General features: G+C 62.7%; 1 protein-coding gene across 3 annotated transcripts in view; it reads right to left on the reverse strand.

Moving 5' to 3' along the window:
* COL18A1 (collagen type XVIII alpha 1 chain) overlaps nt 1-18,201 on the reverse strand; it is a 90,880-nt gene that overhangs the window by 22,607 nt on the left and 50,072 nt on the right. For all 3 annotated transcript variants that reach the window (XM_042903830.1, XM_042903829.1, XM_042903831.1), the window contains 7 exons: nt 16,071-16,615; nt 9,241-9,327; nt 7,885-7,944; nt 5,962-6,091; nt 1,767-1,837; nt 1,402-1,521; nt 853-879 (listed from right to left, as the gene is read on the reverse strand). In XM_042903830.1, coding sequence (XP_042759764.1) covers nt 853-879; nt 1,402-1,521; nt 1,767-1,837; nt 5,962-6,091; nt 7,885-7,944; nt 9,241-9,327; nt 16,071-16,615 — 1,040 coding nt within the window. The remainder of the gene's footprint in view (nt 1-852; nt 880-1,401; nt 1,522-1,766; nt 1,838-5,961; nt 6,092-7,884; nt 7,945-9,240; nt 9,328-16,070; nt 16,616-18,201) is intronic.

Consider the following 18,201-nt stretch of genomic DNA (forward strand, 5'->3'; position numbering starts at 1 on the left):
GTGCCCGCATTGGGTGCTGTGGACAGAGTGCCTGTGCATTTGCCCCTGGGGGGCGCAGGCGGCTTCTGTGTGCTGGAACGTCCACGTTCACTGTGGGGCCCGTCAGATTACAGATTCCCGTGCGTTCGCCCAGAGCAAGCTGTCCCTGGAGTCCTTTGGGTCCCGGACGCCCCAGGCCCTGCCCGGCCGAGCACCGGCTGATTTCCTGAGGCGCCACCGTATTCCCACAAGTGACCCCACCACCAGGTTAAGTAGGGACTGTCTGGGGTCAGTAGGAAATATCCCTTTCTGCCCCCTCGAATGTTTTCAAGAGGGGTGTGCGGTTAGTCGGCGGCCTGCCCCCATGACCACTTGTCGGGGCGTCATGTCCCGTATCTCAGTTGGCAACTTTCTCGCGCTGTGTTACCGTGCTTCTGGGAAACAGCATTTGTTGATTTTTAAAAATCCATAGTTTTCAAGACAGAAGCTCCCATCTGTCGTGACTGCTGGTTGGTCTGCATGGACCCTGCCCCCCCACCCCCCGCCCAGCTACAGGCTGCACCCCTCCCCAACCCACAAACACGCTTCCTATTTCTTTGTTATGTGCTTTTCCCTCTAAGAATTTGGAAGCTACACCTTTTATTTCTTCCCTTGCCTTTTTTTTCTGGTAGTTAGCCTAAACTTCTCAATACGTACGCATAACAGTATTTTTCTATCAACAGTTAGACTTCTATTTTCTCAACCAAAGTGAAGTTGCATTCAAAGCTAAGTGCACTGGCACTGAGTTTACAGAGTGTCACGGGGTAAAGAAGCCCGAGGGTCTCACACAAATGTCACAGATGGGACCTGGCTGTGAAAGAAAAGTGAACTTACAGGTTTCCCGTCTTCACCAGGATCGCCCTGGAACGTGCAGAAAACCGTTAGTGACAGAGAATTATACCCCGTCCCCACGCTGATCTGAACACAGAAACGGAGCCGTACTCCAGGCCCCCCACACGGTGGCGTGTGAGCGTGGAGAGCCTCCCTCCCCGTGCACCGCGGGCTGGCCCTGCGGGGCCTCGCTGGCCACCCCCGGCCACCCTCTTCCCTGACTGCCCCCACCTTGCTAACCAGCCCTCCGACCTGACCGCCCCCGGCCTCGCTAACTGCCCCCCTCCCTGACCGCCCCCTGACTCCCTAATTGCCCCCTGCCTTGCTGACCACCCCTCCTCCCTGACCACCCCCCTCGCTGACCACCCCTCACCTCCCTGATCGCCACCCTGCCTTGCTGACCGCCCTCTGTCTCCCGAGGGGAGGAAGCAGCCTCAGGTCAGGGCCACCCCAAGGTCTCCATCGGGGACCGGCTGCTCGGCCGCCTTAGGCCCACCTCCCCCTCCTGTCCAAGCCCCTCCCCCCGGCCCAACCCAGGGAAGACAGACTCACCGGCTCACCGTCCTTTCCGGGAGCACCGTCCTTCCCTGGTGGCCCTGGGGGGCCCGGGGGGCCCTGTGGCCCGGGTACAGGCTGTGCATCGGGGCTCTGTACTGCAGAGCCTGCGGGACCCTGGGGACGAAGAGGAGAGGGCGCAGGCTGGGGGGCCGCGGCTGCACCCTCCTGAGTCTCAGGCTGGGCTATGCATCACAGGGGACGTGCCGAGTGGGCATGACAGGCATGGGACACACAGTGGGCCCTGCCCGGTCATCCCTGCCACGTGCTCCCGGGGCTGCGGGCGCAGGAGGAGCACAGAGGAAGGGGTGCGGCAGCTGGAGCTGCATCCGGGTGCCCTGTGGTCAAGGGAGGGGCCTCACCTCTTCCGGGCCGCCCCCAGGGCTCCGAACGCTCCATGCGGTGACGGTGTCTGAGCCGGGGAGGGTCCGAGCTGGGGGAGGCAGAGGCAGCCGTCACACCCGTCATACCCGGGAGCACGGCCCAGGCTCCACTCTGGGCTCCCCGCCCCGGACCCAGGCTGCGTGCGGCTCCAGGATGCAGTCCCCCCACCACGCACACACACGCGCACACACTCTCGTGCGCACGCTCACATACATGCACACGCGCACATTCACACACATGCACTCATATGCACGTGCGTACACGCAGTGCATGCACACGCAAACACACATCACTTCTTCTCTTGCTGAACCACGGAAGTTTGTTGCATCTGTCACAACCCTCACCCCCAATGCCACACGCCTCCTAAGAGCTGAGAGTGAGGATGTTTTCTGACAACCAGGCAGTTACACTCAGGATGTTTCAGGCTGTTGCCTGCGGTGACTGAACGCGCGGCCCAGATTCAAGTGTCTGCACTGGCCCCGCGATGTCCTTGGAAGCTTCCTTCTGGGGATGGCTGACGGTGGAGGCTCCAGACCCCAGGAAGAATGGGCCAATCTGGCCTAATCAGCCCTTGGCCTGCCCTGCAGGGCCCCAGAGCTGCAGACGGGGCCCAGAGCTCCGGGGCGGCCACCACACGGACAAGGAGCCACAGGGCACGAATGCCTGAGGCATGGGCCGTTGGCTCGCCCTGGCCAGCCCAGGACGGTCAGGATGGGCACCTTCCCCTTGTGGGGTGAACTAAGGCTGCTCCCCCAAACCTTCCTCCAAGGGGGTCGGCCCACCCAGTTAGACCCCAGGGACTCACGCCGCTCCTGAGGCCCGTTTCCTGAGGGGACTTGGGGGGAACCACCGCCCCCTTGGTGGGTGTGCTGGGCCCTCTGACGGCGCAGCGGGCTGCGGGCGGGGACTGCACGGGATCTGAGGCCCCTTAGCTGAACATGGACCGACGTGCAGACTGTTCCGGGGCCTTGCCAGCCTCCCCACCGGCACAGAAGAAATCGGAGCCACGTCCACGCCCTTGACCACCACCCTGCCAGAGCCTCCTGGATGCCCCTGGGCCCAGCGGCCAGACCATGCCCACTGAGGACCTAGGGAGAGTCCCAGGTCGGTGCGGGAGGGCGGCCCGGCCCCAGCCCCGTGGCGGCCAGTGTGGGGTGCACACCTCTCAGGCCCATATTCCAAATGCAGCATGATTTAAGGCAAACTTAAAACCTCTGCCTCAGTGAACATTTAAACTGCAAAAACCTCACTAAGAGAAAGCAAAGGAGGAAGCTTTTCGGAAGACTCCGTTCAGCGTCTGTGCCTTCCGAGGACTGGTTTACAGAGCCAGAGACGCTCCGGTCGGCGCTCCGGCTGGCTCTTCGCGCAGAAACCGACAAACCGGGTCCGCGGTGCGCGAGGACGCGCGGAGGACGCGGAAAATCACAGCAGCATCACAAAGGGACAGCAGGTGTGGAGGGCTGGCACGGTGTTATCCCAGACTTGTTACAAAGCCACAGCAACGGGACTGCTGTGAGGACAGACCCACGGAGCAGAGTCCAGAAATATTCTCACACGTACACGGATGGCTGATTTCCGACCAAGGCACACGTGCGGCTCGGCGGGAGGAAAGACCGTCTTTCCGGTAAGTGGTGCCGAACAGACAGCCTTGCTTCATTCCACACAGAAACCTCACTCACAGCGGGTCACAGGACGAAATGCAAAACCCAAAACCGTAACACGACCAGACACATCAGAAAGCCCCTGGGACCGTGGGCAGGGAGACTTTCTAGCTCTGACACCGGAAGACAGATCCACACGTGAACGAACTGATAGATTGAGTTTCATCCAAATTAAAAACCAATCTGTTCTGCTCTCACACAGACGCTATTAACAAAACGGAAAGATATGCCATAGACTGGAAAAATATTTGCAAAACACACACCCGACAAAGGAGTCCCATCCAGAACATAAAGAACTCTCAAAAGTCAGTAACTGGGAAACAGCCGCTAAGATGTGAACAGATGCTTTACTGAAAACAACGCACAAAGGGCAGGCAAGATCAGCACGTGGAAAGATGCCCCACGTCATCAGTCATCAGGGGGCGGCTAATCACACGGCCTTGAGCCGCCCCGTGCACCTGCCGGGACGCTGGCAATGGCACGTGGCCACGCCCAGCGCCGCCCGGAACTGCGGGGAAACGTCGTCTGCGGCAGCATCTTCGATAGCCAAACACACACCTGTCCTGTGGCCCAGCCATTCTACCCAAGGTGTCGAGCGGAGACACAGCAGCAGGTGTCCCTACGGAGGCTTCCCCTGGAGCCCCACAGCACCTTTAGCTGTGACAGCCCCCAACTGGAAATGACACAAAGGTCCACTGGCAGGTGAGTGGACAGCCAACTTCGGGTCCTTCCACACGGTGAAACAGCGCCCGAACAAACAGTGCAAAATCACACCTTGCTGAACGTCAGCACAACGGTGCTGAGCGGATGAATCCAGACAGGAAGGCAGAGCGTATGGTTCCGCGTACGGAACCTTCCAGAAAACACCAGCACCTACAGCAACAGAAGGCAGGTCAGGGGGCACCTGGGAGGGGTGTGGGGAGTAGGAGGGAGGGACCGCAAAGTGCATAACGAGTATCTGGGGCTGGTGGATGCGGTCACGCCCTGATCGTGACACTTTCACGGGTGAACACACAGGTCAAAACTTATCAGATTGCGTGTTTCAAATTTCAAATAAGTGCAGTTTACTGTATGCTGATTACACTAAAAACAAAAAGTGACCCCAGGCCCATCAAGCCTCCCCTCAAGGGGTCCTGGGTCAGCCCTGGGCTGGGGTCCCAGGCCACGGAGCACAGTGGGCTGACCCTGGGGCCCTGATGGGGCCCGAATCCCTCACTCAGGACGCTGAGGGGCCAGACTCTTCACCAACGTCATCCAGCATGGCTGGGCCCTTGGGAAGCACGTCTGTGACAAATGCCGTAACTAGGTCCTTGGAGAAAGGGCACCCAGAACAGGGACCGTGGGGCCCTGGGGGACCGATGCCAAGTCTCTCCCTATTTTTTCTGTTTCTAAGTTTCAGAGGCAGCAATGAGCATGTATTTCAGTAATTTTTCAAAAGCAATAAATGTTTTTCTGTAAAATAAAAACAAACGTCTACATACTTTTCTACAGCCTTGACGGAAGTATGGAAGGCAGAGCCCTGAGGAGGTCTCCTGAGCTTGCCCCCCTGGTGATCCTGTCGGACGCTAATCTGGGCGCTGCTGTGAAGGCCCCCCCGCAGGTGTCACAGGTTACTAAACAGCCGTCGTGCAGGTAGGGAGATCATCCTGGGTTACTGGGGTACAACCCGTTAACCACACGAGGCCCCGGAACAGAAGAGGCGGGAGAGGAGAGGCAGGAGGGGGCGTCTGAGACGCGCAGAGCACGAGGAGGACTCCACCTGCCGTGGCTGGCTCTGGAGAGGCCAGGAACAGAGGGGCATGGGTGGCCCGAGAACGTGAGACCCGTCGCTGGCCGACAGCAGTGAGGACCGGGAGCCTCCGTCCCACGGCTGCAGGGAACTGGATTCTGCCGCCAACCTGAGCGGGCGGGGAGCCCATCCCCCGCGGGGCCTGCAGGAGAGGACACGGCCCTCGGGACGCGAGGTGAGACACGAGCGCCCTCCCAGCGGCCAGATGTGTGGCCGTCGGCTGGCAGCGACAGACAGCTGACGCGTTGACACTCCATTTTCAGTGGCCCGGTCACGGGCAGGTCCACACCGCACCCCCCGGGGCAGCAGACCCCCAAGGCCACCGGGAAGCGTCCTTGACCCCAAATGCCGACCCACAGCATTCCACGATTCGTCGGACAACTTGTACGATGATTTGTCATCCTTCAAAATCAAATCTCAGGTCCTCCTGGCGAGGCTGCAGCACAGGACGCCCCACGGACCCACCGGCACAAGAACGCCGGGAACGAGACTCGGAAGGAAAGGCCACGCAGCGGCCCTGCCCTGACTCTCCTGCGGCCACGAGGGGGCGGGCGGGCGCCGACCGCTCCCCAGTCTGGGCGCATTTGTGACGGCAGGGAGCCCCTCGCCGGCGTGCACACGACTGACACACATGTGCCACTGACACACACACATACACCACCCAACCGCACGCCGCTGACACGCTCAAAATGACACGCACACCCCATCAGTAAACAGTTTTACCTCCCAACGAAGACATCGTGGTTTCTTCCTCAATTTCTTCAGTTCTGGAATCTTCCACATTCCTGCCTCCAGCCAAGGGCGGAGAAGTGACCGGTGGCGCCTCGGGGAGGCTGGGCTTTGGGGACAGACCCTGGCAAGGTGAGAGGGGGAGACAAGTCCGTTATGTGGCAGACGCGGATGTGCCGTGGCAGGTGCTGGGTTATGACACGTGTGGTCTGTAAGACAGGATCTGCGTGGATTCTTGAAGAAGCTCCGGGACTCCCCACAGCTTCTTCCTCCTAAACAGCCATGGGGATGGGGTCCCGGCCCTGCGAGCCCCCGGACGCCCCAGCCTGCAGGTCCCCCGGGCGGTAGGGACGCACCAGCACCCACTGTGCTTGCCCAGGGCCCCGGGACCGCCCCGAGGGGACACTCCCCGAGGTCAGGACCCGCCCAGCGAGGGCAGCCGGAGGCCTTCAGAGGAAGGGAGCTCTGGCATTTCACGGCACAGACGGCATGTGGCGCGACCTGTCCTCGGCAGGGGTCACGACCGGGGGACTCCACGGCCAGGGCCGGGTGACTTGCACCCACCCTTGAGGAGGCAAGACCGGCTCTGCTCTGAAAACGCCTCTTCCTGGTCCCCAGAGGCACCCGGGAGCCTCAAGGACGTGGGCACAAGCTGACGTTCAAACACACAGTCAAGATGCTTCCCGCAACCGTCCGCCCCACGTCTGGCAGGAGTTCCCTGGTGACACCGTGCGGGTCAAGGCACTCGGGGACCGGCGTGCCCACGAGGCTGGAGGGCTGGGGGCCCCGGAGCCGGACATCAGGCCTCCCCCGAGGCCCCAGCCACACATGCGGGAAGGCCCCCCGGGACCCGCGAGCCCCGGCTGAACCCCCGACATCCCTGCGCCACTGAGCGCGAGAGGGTGGAGAACACGGAGAGCCGGCAGGGGAGCCCCTGCAGGCCGCTCGTGCCCCGGCCCGGCCCGCCCACCCCGCACAGGCTGTGGCCCAGTTCCTCTGCCGTCACCCTAAGCAGCCGGCCGGCCGGATTTCCCCAGGGGAGCCTGGCCGGGTGTGGGTTCCCAGTTCAAGTACTGCCGACCGCGGGGCGGATCTGCCCCGGGCCGGCCGCTCGTCTAGCCCGCTGAGACGGGATGCAGAGCTTCGGCACTTCCCGCCGCGGCCCCGGCACTGCTCGGATACGTTTCCACGGGGTCTCTGCGCTCCCAAAGCAACGGTTTGCCCCCAGGCACCCTGGTAGGGACAGGAGCTCGGCGGGTGAAGGGGCGAGCGCCCAAATCCAACCCGTGTCTGTGGGGACGCACAGCCCGTCTGACCTGGGGACCACCGTTGGGCACCGCGCACCGACGCCTGCTGTGAGCGGGGCCCTGCTGGGCGCGCCTCCCAGGACTGCTCCGGCCGGCGCGGGGCCAGGGGGTCCCCAGCACCCCCTGTGTGGGCAGAGCTCAGCACTCTGCCTGTCCTGGCCCCTCGATGCCCAAGCCCCGGGCCAGTGGGAGCGGAGGGCGCAACACTGTGGTGCAAATGCAAACGAGCCGCCTTTCCCCCTCCCGCTCGCTGTTTTGGGTGTCGGGACCTGGGCGAGCTCAGACTTGGCCTCCAGAAACCTCCTCGCTGTAAGGCCCGCCCACCCTCCCTTTGTGTCTGAGCTACAAACCCGCTAGTACTCCGCGGCCCCTCCAAGCTAACGGGGAGGCGCAAACAGAACATCAACGTCACCCCAGAGATCCAACGAAGGGTTAGACTCAGAAACCGAATTTTAAATCCCTGGGGACAGGAGTAAGAGGGCGCGTTCCCGTGTCCCGCTGGGAACGTGTCCTCAGGTCGCAGGGAGCCCCTGGAGTCCCCCACGCGCGTGCACCCGTGTGCTCACCCAGCCTGTCGGGACAGGGTCCCGCCAGGACTCACGGAACTCACCGACTGCTCCCTGAGAAGCTCCCGGTTCTCCTCCAGCCCGCTCCCGAAGTCTCCAGACACCTGACGGTCGCAGGAAAGAAGGAGCCGGTGACCGAACCCCGTCCCTGGGTGGCGTCCGCAGGCACGCCGGTCAGAGCAACTAGGACGCCCCTCTGGGAAACGGTGCGGCCGCCGGCCACACACACGGAACCGTGAAGAAACACGCTCCTTCCTTCTGCCCGGTCATCCCGCTCCCGGGACACTGTCCCGGGAAACAGCCAGAGGAGAGAGGCCCCGCGGAGGGGGCTCCGGGCACGGATTTGTCAACTCAAAGGCCACACCGGGGGACGGCCTCACGGAGCTGAATGAGGTGGCCTGCGGCCACAGGAAACGTGAGCCATCGTATCGTCCCTGCCCTGGTCACTGCACGTGGCTGACGACCTCGTTCTGTTCACAACCGTGTGGTCACTGGGGGCATTTTTGAGATCTGGATTCTCCCTGGGAACACGGACTTTCCTCCCCTTCCGTCTCTCACACGCCCTGGGAAGTGGATCTTCTTAGGTTCCATGCACACACGCGCTCTCACACATACACATGCACACGATGCTCTCAGACAGGCGTGTGCACGCACACATGCTCTCTCACAAAGGCACACGCATGCACATGTTTCCTCATACAGGTGTGTGCACGCACACTCATGTACGCACACCCATACACACACATGCACACACATATGCTCTCTCACAGGCACACACGTGCTCTCAAACAGGCACACATGCACACACACTCTCATACAGGCACGTGCACACACACGCGGTCTCTCACAAATGCATGCACACACACACACTCACAAACAGGCGTGTGCACGCACAGTCTCTCATTACGCCTGCACACACACATGCTCTCTCATACATGCACACATGCTTTCTCACAGGCATGTGCACACACACACGCTCTCACAGGCACACACACACACGCTTTCACACATGCACATACACACACATGCTCTCACACACGCACACTCACACACATGCTGTCTCACGCAGACGCATGTGCACATTTTGGCCAAGGTGACCGTCATCAGCCATATCACCTAACCGGCTACTCTAGGGAAGCTTTTAACACTTACTCCACGTTTGGTATGTGTTTTTAAGTGGAAAGTTCTAGGCAGGGAACGAATGCTCTTTCTGATGTTATGGGTAAATGAAAACGTCCCAGGTTCTTGGTACCCAAATGACATCCTTCAAAGGAGGATGTCCTACCACTTCGGGGTCCGCAGTCCCCACCAACTCTGGGCCCTCCGCCCGTGGTGGGGGGTGAAGCAGGGTGGGGCGGGGGGAGGGAGCTCCGTGGAGCCCGGCCACGGCAGCGACTCACCCCACCGCTGTCCTCGTCGTCCTCCTCTAGACAATGCAGGGGGCTCACCCGGGGGTCTCCGCGCACCCTCAGCTCCGCGATCCTTCCCTAAAGGCAGAGGGGGAGAGCGGTCACCGTAGGCCCCGAGGCAGTCGGCACGGCCACGCCGGCGCCCGGCTCGGAGCCTGGCGCTGCTGAGGATCTCAGCGGGGTCACGGAGCCGACCGAGGTCCAGGACGAGGCCGTCTTGGAGACGGGAGGGCCCTCGGGTCGCTCCCACTGGGGCTCCAAAGGCACTTGCGTGAGGGGACGGGGAATGGAGGCCGCTCTCCCGGTCAGTGCCGCGTGAGGCAGGGTCGCCAGCGCAGACCTGGAGGGACGGGGCCTCGGGGAGGCGGTGACGGGGACGGGAGAGCCGCGCGTGGCCCCGGCTATTTTGGGGACCGGCAGAGCCCGTGACTGAAAAGCAGCAGGCAAGACTGAAGAAGCCCCAGGGCATACACAGCGCGGCCCAGCGGAGTCCGTGTGGCCCTCGCTGACTTTCGAGCCCTGAATCGGCTCGGCTGAGACCTCGCCCTCAAGCACGAGAGGCTACCGGGGCCGCTTTCTAACAGGTTTCCCTGCCTGGAAACGGTGAGTGTCCACACACGCGGTTTCTAGTATTTGCTTTGTTTTTTACTCAACATTTAACCCACTGGGATTTTCTCCGGTGCCTTTTTCCCAAGTAGAAACCACACTCGGTCAATCCTGAGACGTAATGGAAGGGCCTGGGTCAGGGGTTGGCAGAGCTTCTCCGTAAGGGGCCAGCTGGGGAGTCCTCGGTCTCTGTGCTGCCTGGTGCACACCTGCTCGGCATCGGCCACAGCCAGCGCGTGAAGGGCCGAGCACGGCCGTTCCAAGCGTTACCGACACCGAAATGTCATCGTGTCATTTCCATGTCACAAGAGTCTCCTTCCGATTCGCCCATTTCAACGTGTCAAACAAACCCTTTCCCACCTGCACAGAACAGGCGATGCCAGACGGGTCCACAGGCCACGTGCTGACTCACCTCAGTTGTTCTGTTTATTCCTCCAAATGACCTTCAGACTCCCTCCATCACGTGACCCTCGGTCCCCTGACCTTCGTGCTCCACACCAGCAAGGAGCGCGTGACAGCAAACCAACAACACCCCAGTGGGTCCCCAGATGAGCCCTGCTTGAGGGCTCCACTTGCTTTCCAAGGCCGCCTCCTCCAGGAAGCACTCCTGGATCTCTACCCAGGGCTGTGAGCACCTCAGGGGCCAGTCCTGCCAGACTCCGTACTCCCGGCTCCACTCCCCAACTGCTGACAGTGAGGCCTGTGGGGCCGTGTCCCATCTCCGTGTGTGGCTATGCGTGCGTGCCCATGTGTGTGCATGCATGTGCTGCGTGGGTGTGTGCTTACACGCATGTGCACACGCATGTGTGTGCACCTGCCCCTGTGCTTACGCACACGTGCCCTTGCACACACGTGCTCATTCAGGCACACGCACCTGCTCCCGGGAGGCCGGTGAGGGCGGTCGGGCCCAGGCGGGACTTGGGTGGAGGGAGACCCTCGGCTCCCGTTACCGCGAGGTCCTGGTTTTCCCAACGTGCAGGGGAAGGAGGCGGCTGAGGAGGCGGGCGGGGAGCAGTCGGGACGCGGGTGGGTGATCTGTGCTCTGTGCGCACACGCGGTGTCCTCCTTTGCAAGTATGCACGAAAGAGCCGCCATCACGGGCAGCTGGTACGACTCAGGGCCACCAAAGCAGCCACCGGCTCACAAGCTGACATGGGGTGTGCCAAGTGGCAGAGGGTCACTTCCTGTGGCTGGGCTGACTTCGGAAGGCGGTGAAAACGTGGCCGTGGGCAGGACCACGTACCTCATCCCCACTGTTCTCCCACCAGCCACAGCGTGTTCTGGAAGACCAGAGGCAGGAGCTGCCCGTGGCTCCGCGGTCAAAGCCCAGAAGGAAGCCGCCTGGTTCTCAGTTGGACTCAGGATGGTCATCAGTTCTAGAAGGTTCTTCCGGGCACCCGCAGTGAGGACCAGCATGTGCCAAGTGATGTCCAGGCCTTGTGGCGCTCCGAGGCAAGCTGACAGACGGTGGCCGGACCATGGGGCTGAGGGAGCCGGGGGCAGGGTTGCTGTCCACGGGCCTGTCCCCGGGCTGCTAGGTGGCCTCACTGCGGGAGGGTGGTGGTGGCATCCTTCCGGAAGCGTGGAGCTGAGAACTCCATCTCTTTAAGGAAGAAGGTGAACCGGCACAGAGAGCATGGTCTCAGGGGCCAGAGATGTTTCAACCACACCAACAGTGGCCTGCGTCTAACCCCGAGCCCAGCAGGCCACCCCCACTGCAGCCACTGCTGCCCCTTCAGACCCGGAGTCACCCTCGCCGGTCCCTGCCTCCTCCTGCCGCCGTCCCCCAGGCGCAATGCCGCCCTGCAGCGTCCCGGCAAAGTGCAAGGTCAGAGTGGGACCCAGCCTTCCTCACAGTGGTCACCGGGGAACTCACTGCAGAGCCATCAGCGGGACTCAGGGACGGCCTGCCCGACCGCGTGGCACAACTACTGAGAGCTCCTCCCTGTGAACCGTGGCAGGGGGAGGACGGGCAGCACAGGGACTGGCTGCAGGCAGGTCCCCGGAGCTGGGCCCAGGGCGAGAGGAAGTCCACGCCCGGGTGCAGGGAGTCAGCTATGGACAGTGCTTGGTATATCTGAGGGACAAGTGTCCCTCCCTTCAAATTCTTGGACGGTCCAACCACCACGGAGGGTGGCCAAGCCGCGCGGGAGAGGTGTGTGAGCGTGTGTGAGAGCTTTGTGTGGATGGGTTATGCGTGAGCACGTGCGTGCATGTGAACGTACACATGTGTGCGTGTGAGCAGATGTGTGCATGCAGTGACAGCACGTGAGAGAGCGTGTGCCAATGTGAGGCGAGTGCACAAGGGTGTGAGAGCAGGCGTGTGCCCGTGTGCATGAACGTGTGCACATATGTGCGCATGCAGTGAGAGCATCGTACGAGAGCACGCGTGTGCATGTAAACACGTGTGCGGGTGTGGTGAGAGAGGGGTAGGCACGTGAGCACAAGTGTGCAGACCAGGAGCAGGGAGCGTTGCAGCGAGGCCCCTGTCCTTCCATACACACAGGTGCCCTCCACCAGCCAGGTTCCTGGGGGCACCATCGCCCACGGGAAATCTGGGCCGTCCTGTAAAAATGCAGGGGTCAGATCAGGGGTCAGCACTGGCATCGTGCTGGGGATGCAAGTTCTCGACCTCAGTCCTGTTGAAGGAGGGACAGGGTCGCCCAGGTGACCGAGTTTGAAGACGCAAGGACAGCACAGGGTGGGTGTTAAATTCTAGAAGGTCGAGCTCTCCGCAGGGCAGCAGGGTGCCCTGGGGGTGGCGGCCATGAGGGGAGGGCATGGGCGCTCCCGGCAGGAGGGGTCAGGGGGCCGGACCTCCGCCGTGACCGTCCCCACAGACCCGTCCCTCGAGGCTCCGGGCTGCCAGCAGCTGAGGCTGTTCGCCAGGCTGCCCGCGGGGGACGCGGCAGGGAGGGCAGTGTTGGCTCCGGCCGCTGCTCCGGGAGCCGCACGCGCTTCCCCGGGGACACGTTTAGCGGGGAAGACGTCAGTGGTGCAAAAGCCACAGACACACGGCAAATATCGGACGGACCTGGAAGCAGACGTGGAATCTGGAGACGTCGCACTTTGTTAACCGTCTGGAACGTGTCCCGTCGCTGCCACGCTGCCGGCTGCGCGGCCGAGTCGCACAATGAGAACCCCGTGCTGCGCACGCTTGTCACTGAGGTCACTGGCCGCGGGCTGCCTCCCTGGGCCCCCCGGATTCTCGGAGGTGGCCTTGACCCGGCCTCGGGGCCCCGCCGGGAAGCGCTGCCTGGTCGCGGGCGGGGGGCTGAGTGAGCCCGTGGGGGGGAGGTGGCTGGTGGCGCTCCGGGCCGGACCCCCCCGCCCCGTGACCCACGCCGGCTGCGCTGTGGCTGCCCCGCTTCCTCGGGCCCCGGCCCCGGTGGCTCCTGACCGCCTGCTTGCGTCACCCTGGCCGCCAGCACGACACCGTCTGCTTCCTCTTGGTTCCTTCTCGGGGGGTCGCGTCCGGGCAAGCGCTTCCACCACAGGCTGCTCCTCTCTCTCCCCCAGTCGTGGCAGGAAATGGCAGGGATGCGGCGGCATCACGTCGAGGCCGTCCTACTGCGCGTCACGTCAGGTGAGCACGGTGCGTGTCGTAGGAGGGGTGTCGGGCGGGGGATGGCAGTGACCGGGGCGCCCGGCTCTCCCTCGCTCAGGAGGGGCGGGTCTGGGTGCTGGGCTTGGGGGCCACAGGCCCCTGACGACACTTTCCCGGCCATCCCGGGCGTCGAGCCTGCCGTGGCTGCGGGGCACCCTCCTGGCTTCAGTGGACGGGGCGCTTATCTCTGTATAACGTGGCCCACGAGGCCGCGTGCGGGGGGAAGTCCCCGTCGAACAAGGTAGGTGAGCGCTCAGCATGAGGTGCGGCGGCTGGAGCACAGCCTCCGGGAAGGCAGGGGGGCACCCGCAGAAGCCCCCCCCCGGTGGCCAGGGAGGAGCTGCACAGAGCAGGAGAAGCGGGAGCAAGTCGAGGGAGACGCGGCCGCAGAGCTTTAGAAACGGTTAAAAGAATGAAAAGGCACACGACGGCCGAAAGGGTTGGCAATAAGGCAGGCACTGTCCGAACTGCACGGAAGGCAGGACTTCCCAGTAGACGCTTACTACCAAAAGGGACTCAAGAAGAAGAATAAGCCCGAAGAGACCAGGTTTTCCGACCAGAGGCAAACAATCAAGGTTCTGTCCGGACCCGCCTGGACCGCCCGGGAGGGGCCGGAGGAGACGCCGCCCAGCTTCCTCCCGGCGCCCTAAGCCCCGAGCTCGCTTCTGCCAAATCTTGTAAATCACGTGACGTGAGTGATTCTTCTCCAGGAACTTCAATTCAGAAAGTCTGCAAAACCCGGTGCTAAACCGATTTGTCTCCTGTTCGACAAGCTTCTCTCGGCCAGCTGGAATCCGTTCAAACACCCACACAGAAAATTCCTGAAGCCTCTAGTCCGTGGGGACATAAGGAGACTTGGCTCAGGTGCATGTGACACAAGCGAAGTCGGCTGGAAGTCAAGCAGCCACCCGGGGCAAGCAGGCCACAGCCCAGCGCCGACGGAGGAGCCTACACCCTGCTCCAGGAGTCCTGTCTTCCTCACCTTCAGAGACTTGGCCACGATAGTACACGCCGTGGGCCTCTTCCACGTAAACACTTTAAATATCTCAACGGTTTGAACAAAAAAGTGACACGGTGAAAACGCAAGTGACAAACTGAGAGCTAAAACTTTAAGTGCACAAAACCAAGGACCATTTTCTTTCACATATAAAGAGTTTGTAAAAGTCAATAAGAAATTATCGAACCCCCAAGCCAAAAGTGCAAAGACCATAAATGGGCCAGTCACAAAAGAAGAAATGCAAATAGCCAAAAGCCATGTAAAAAAAAAAAAAATCTAAGTCTGTCTACACTAGCAACCGAGAAATGCAAGTTAAAACACCCAGACACCATCTGCCTATTTCGAGTGGCGAATGTGTTTTGCACACGTGACACGCAGCCCCGACGAGGCACAGGGAGGAGGCGCCGGGCGTCCTCACCCGCGACAGTGGTGACCCGGGCAACCCTGTCCCCACCCGCACACAGGCAGCCTTTCTGCTGAAGTGTTAGAGACGTGGGGACACACGGGACGCTTTTTTGTCCTCCGCTTCCCGGGAAGTCACACGACAAACAGCCAGTGGACACAGCCCCCGCCTCGACAGACGGCTCTCTCTGACTTCTTTGCAGTTAATCACGTTTGAGGATCAAAGCGAAAACACAAAGAGGCCCAGTTTCGTATCAAAGTCCTGCTGGCTCCCAGACCCGAAGGGTTAAAGTTCCTGCCAGAGGCGAAAGGTCAGCTTTCAGCACCCAAGTCACCAGGACTTAGAACAACTTTCATGAAGCAGCCTTTCTCTAGGCAATAATTAACTTTCTGTCCCCCGGGGACACGGCCCCTTTCAGCACACACAGGGGCCCCTGTCTGGACCGCTGAGCGGGGACGCTCTAGCCGCCGGCTGGCTCCAGTGTCAGGGTTTGGGGGTCTGTGGCTCAGTGCCCGTGGAGGGTGTCCACGCGATGTTCACGGGAGGCGGGGAGTCCGGCTCAAGTTTCCAACAAGCGTGGGCGCTGAGGGCCCGGGAGAAAGACCCCCTCCAGGCTCTGGGATCCGCCTGCCCCCAGAATGAAAGGCCGAGGCCAGGCCTAGGGGTGGGGGCTTCCCCGAGGACATGGCGGGACCGCCACGAGCCAGTTGCCCTGGCGAAATTCTGCCCTCGCTGCTCGGAAGCCGCGCTGAGGGCCTGCTGAGCAGTTTGGTGAAAATAAGGTCATCGGCACGTTGACGGGGCGGGTGAGTGCGCCCTCCAGGGTGCAGCCCGCCCCCACAACAGCCCACGCTCAGGGCCACGCCACGTGCACAGCTCACGTGGCTGGGCCGGGATGCCGACTCCCGTCTGCCCCGTGGGGCAGGGGGGCCCGGACCCCGGGGTCACCGCGGGCACCACACACAACGGAGGGGCTCTCGTGTGCCGCGGATGGGGTCCAGTTGGGAAGGGGTCGGTGCCGGGGGGCCTCCGAGACTTCCACCACATCCCCAACTGGGGCCTGCACTCAAGCGGCCGGCGGCCCCGCCCCGCGGGCGGTCCTCTCCCTGGCGCTGCTGCACAAGGCAGGAGGCAGACCGTCCCTTGACCCGGTGGCCAGACCCCCACACCAGGGCCGGTCCCCACACCAGCGGTGGCTGTCAGCTTACCTGGAACCTGCTGGGGTCTGCTCCTCCAGCCTGGGCCACGAAGAGGCCGGCGCCGGGCTCCAGCTCCAGGGCCCGCGGGGAGCGCACCAAGGGCACCCTCTGGAACAGCTCGCAGTCCACGAACAGCGCCACGGTCGCGCCGTCCACGCTGAGTGCGAAGCGCGTCCACTGGCCGGTGAAGGCGGGCAGGCGGAAGCTGGCGGCCGTGCGGGTGCGGGTGGCGCCGGGCTCGGTGTACAGGAGCTGGATGTGCTGCTGCCCGTCACGCACGGCCGACAGCTTCACGCCCACGGAGACCACCGCCTGGGCCGCGTCCGTGATGGCGAACAGCACCCCCGCGCCCTCGGTGGCGGGCCGGACGTGGAAGAACAGTGAGAAGTCGCGGAAGAACGGGCTGGGGAAGTGGTACCGGGCCACCTGGCCGCTGTTGGCATCCGGGCCGAAGACGAAGGCCGGCCCGACGTCAGGGTCGTCCACCTGGGTGACCTGCTGGGGCGGCGGCTCTCCGAGCAGCTGCAGGAGCCCCACCTCCGTGCCCAGGCTCTCTGCAAAGAGGAGGGAGACCCCGGTGAGGCTGCGCGTGGGAGAGACCAAGCAGGCAGGGTGCCAGGGGGACACTGAGTCACGAGGGGCTCCCCACCCGCCTGGCACCTGCCCCGCCTCTCCGGGCACCCTCCCGGGGCCGGGGCTTGTGGCTCACAGGCCCAAGGGGGACGCCACGGGAACCGCCCCAACCAGGGGGGGCGAGGATGTGGTGGGGCAGCCCGTCGAGGGTGCCGGGGGCTGCGCCCCATCCGCGCCCCATGCTCAGGCCCCACTCCACCTCCACGACCCCCATGCCCACCCTCGGACAGCGGGAACAATACTCCGGCACCAGTCGAGGCACCTGCCCAGGGTGCTGACTGCATTACAGAGGAGAGAAAGCTGAACGCCAAGCAGCTCCCTGTGGTTTTACTACGTTACGAACCGGCCTGGAAACTAATCAAAGCCCTGGGGGTAGAAAATCAGAACGGGAGGCTGGGCTGTCCTGGCTTGAACCAGTCCTGTGTCCTGCGCCTGCTCGTAGGCGAATCCCACTCAAGTGCCCCAGGTTTGCCGGGGGCTTCCCTCCCCTCCCACGGTGTCCACGCTGCAGTGCCACAGCCACCCTGACCTGGAGAGGGGCCACGTGGTGGATGAGCCACTGGGGAGAACGTGATCTCCTTCACCAACGGATGCTCACACTGGACGGCCCTCCCTTCTGCTCAAGCACCCTCTTCCTCGGTGTCCTAGAGCACGTGAGCTCTGGTCTAGGCCGGGGACACGGCCATGGTGCCCGGTGTTCTCCCTCATTTCTCACCCTTCCAGGTAGGACCAGAGGCTGCTGTCGGGGCGGGGGAGGGACACAGGCCCTGCTCTCCACGACCTGGTCCTGGGCCCCAGCAGGGCCTGACTTGGCCATGCACCTGTACCTGCCTGAGCCTGCAGGTGTAGCACTGAGGAGAACGCCTCCAAGGCATGCAAGCCCGACGACCTCGGACCAGGAGTGCCAGGTGCTGGGGGCAGAGGGCAGGGCCCACCTCTCTGTCCAGGGAGCCCGGTCACTGCCGGACACAGGAGGGGGCACACACCCGTTCAAGGAGACACCTATACGTTGGTGGCTTCCTGCACGCACACCCACTTTACCAGGTGGAGCCCAGTCCACCGTGGTTGGAGCCACAGTCCAGCCAAGGGCCCCGACCCGAAGCCTTTTCTCTCAAGACCCCCACCTACTGTCCGGGTGTGGTCGACCTCCGAGGTGTGACTCACACGGGGGAGACGCTCTTCTGGGAAGGGGCTGCCGACGCGCAGATGTCCCGAGGACCGTGGCGAGCGAGCCTGTGACCGTGCGCTCGGATATGTGTGCGTCTGTCTGTGTGTGATGGGGACCTGGGGTCTGTCCCTGAGCCGCAGGGCCAGGCTGACCTGGGACTTCCCAGGTCAGAGCAGGGGGAGGAAATACTGAACCCCGACTTCCTAAGGCAAGTTCTGTCTTTCAAAGAGCTCTTTGAGAACAAAGCATGAAAACAGAAGAGAGACAGACACCACCCACATGAGGACATGCACTTTGGATTCCTGCCAGGCCTGGCGCTCCCGGGCAGGGGTGGGCCTC

The sequence above is a fragment of the Panthera leo genome, chromosome C2 (genome assembly GCF_018350215.1).
Source record: "Panthera leo isolate Ple1 chromosome C2, P.leo_Ple1_pat1.1, whole genome shotgun sequence".
Classification (NCBI taxonomy): Eukaryota; Metazoa; Chordata; class Mammalia; order Carnivora; family Felidae; genus Panthera; species Panthera leo.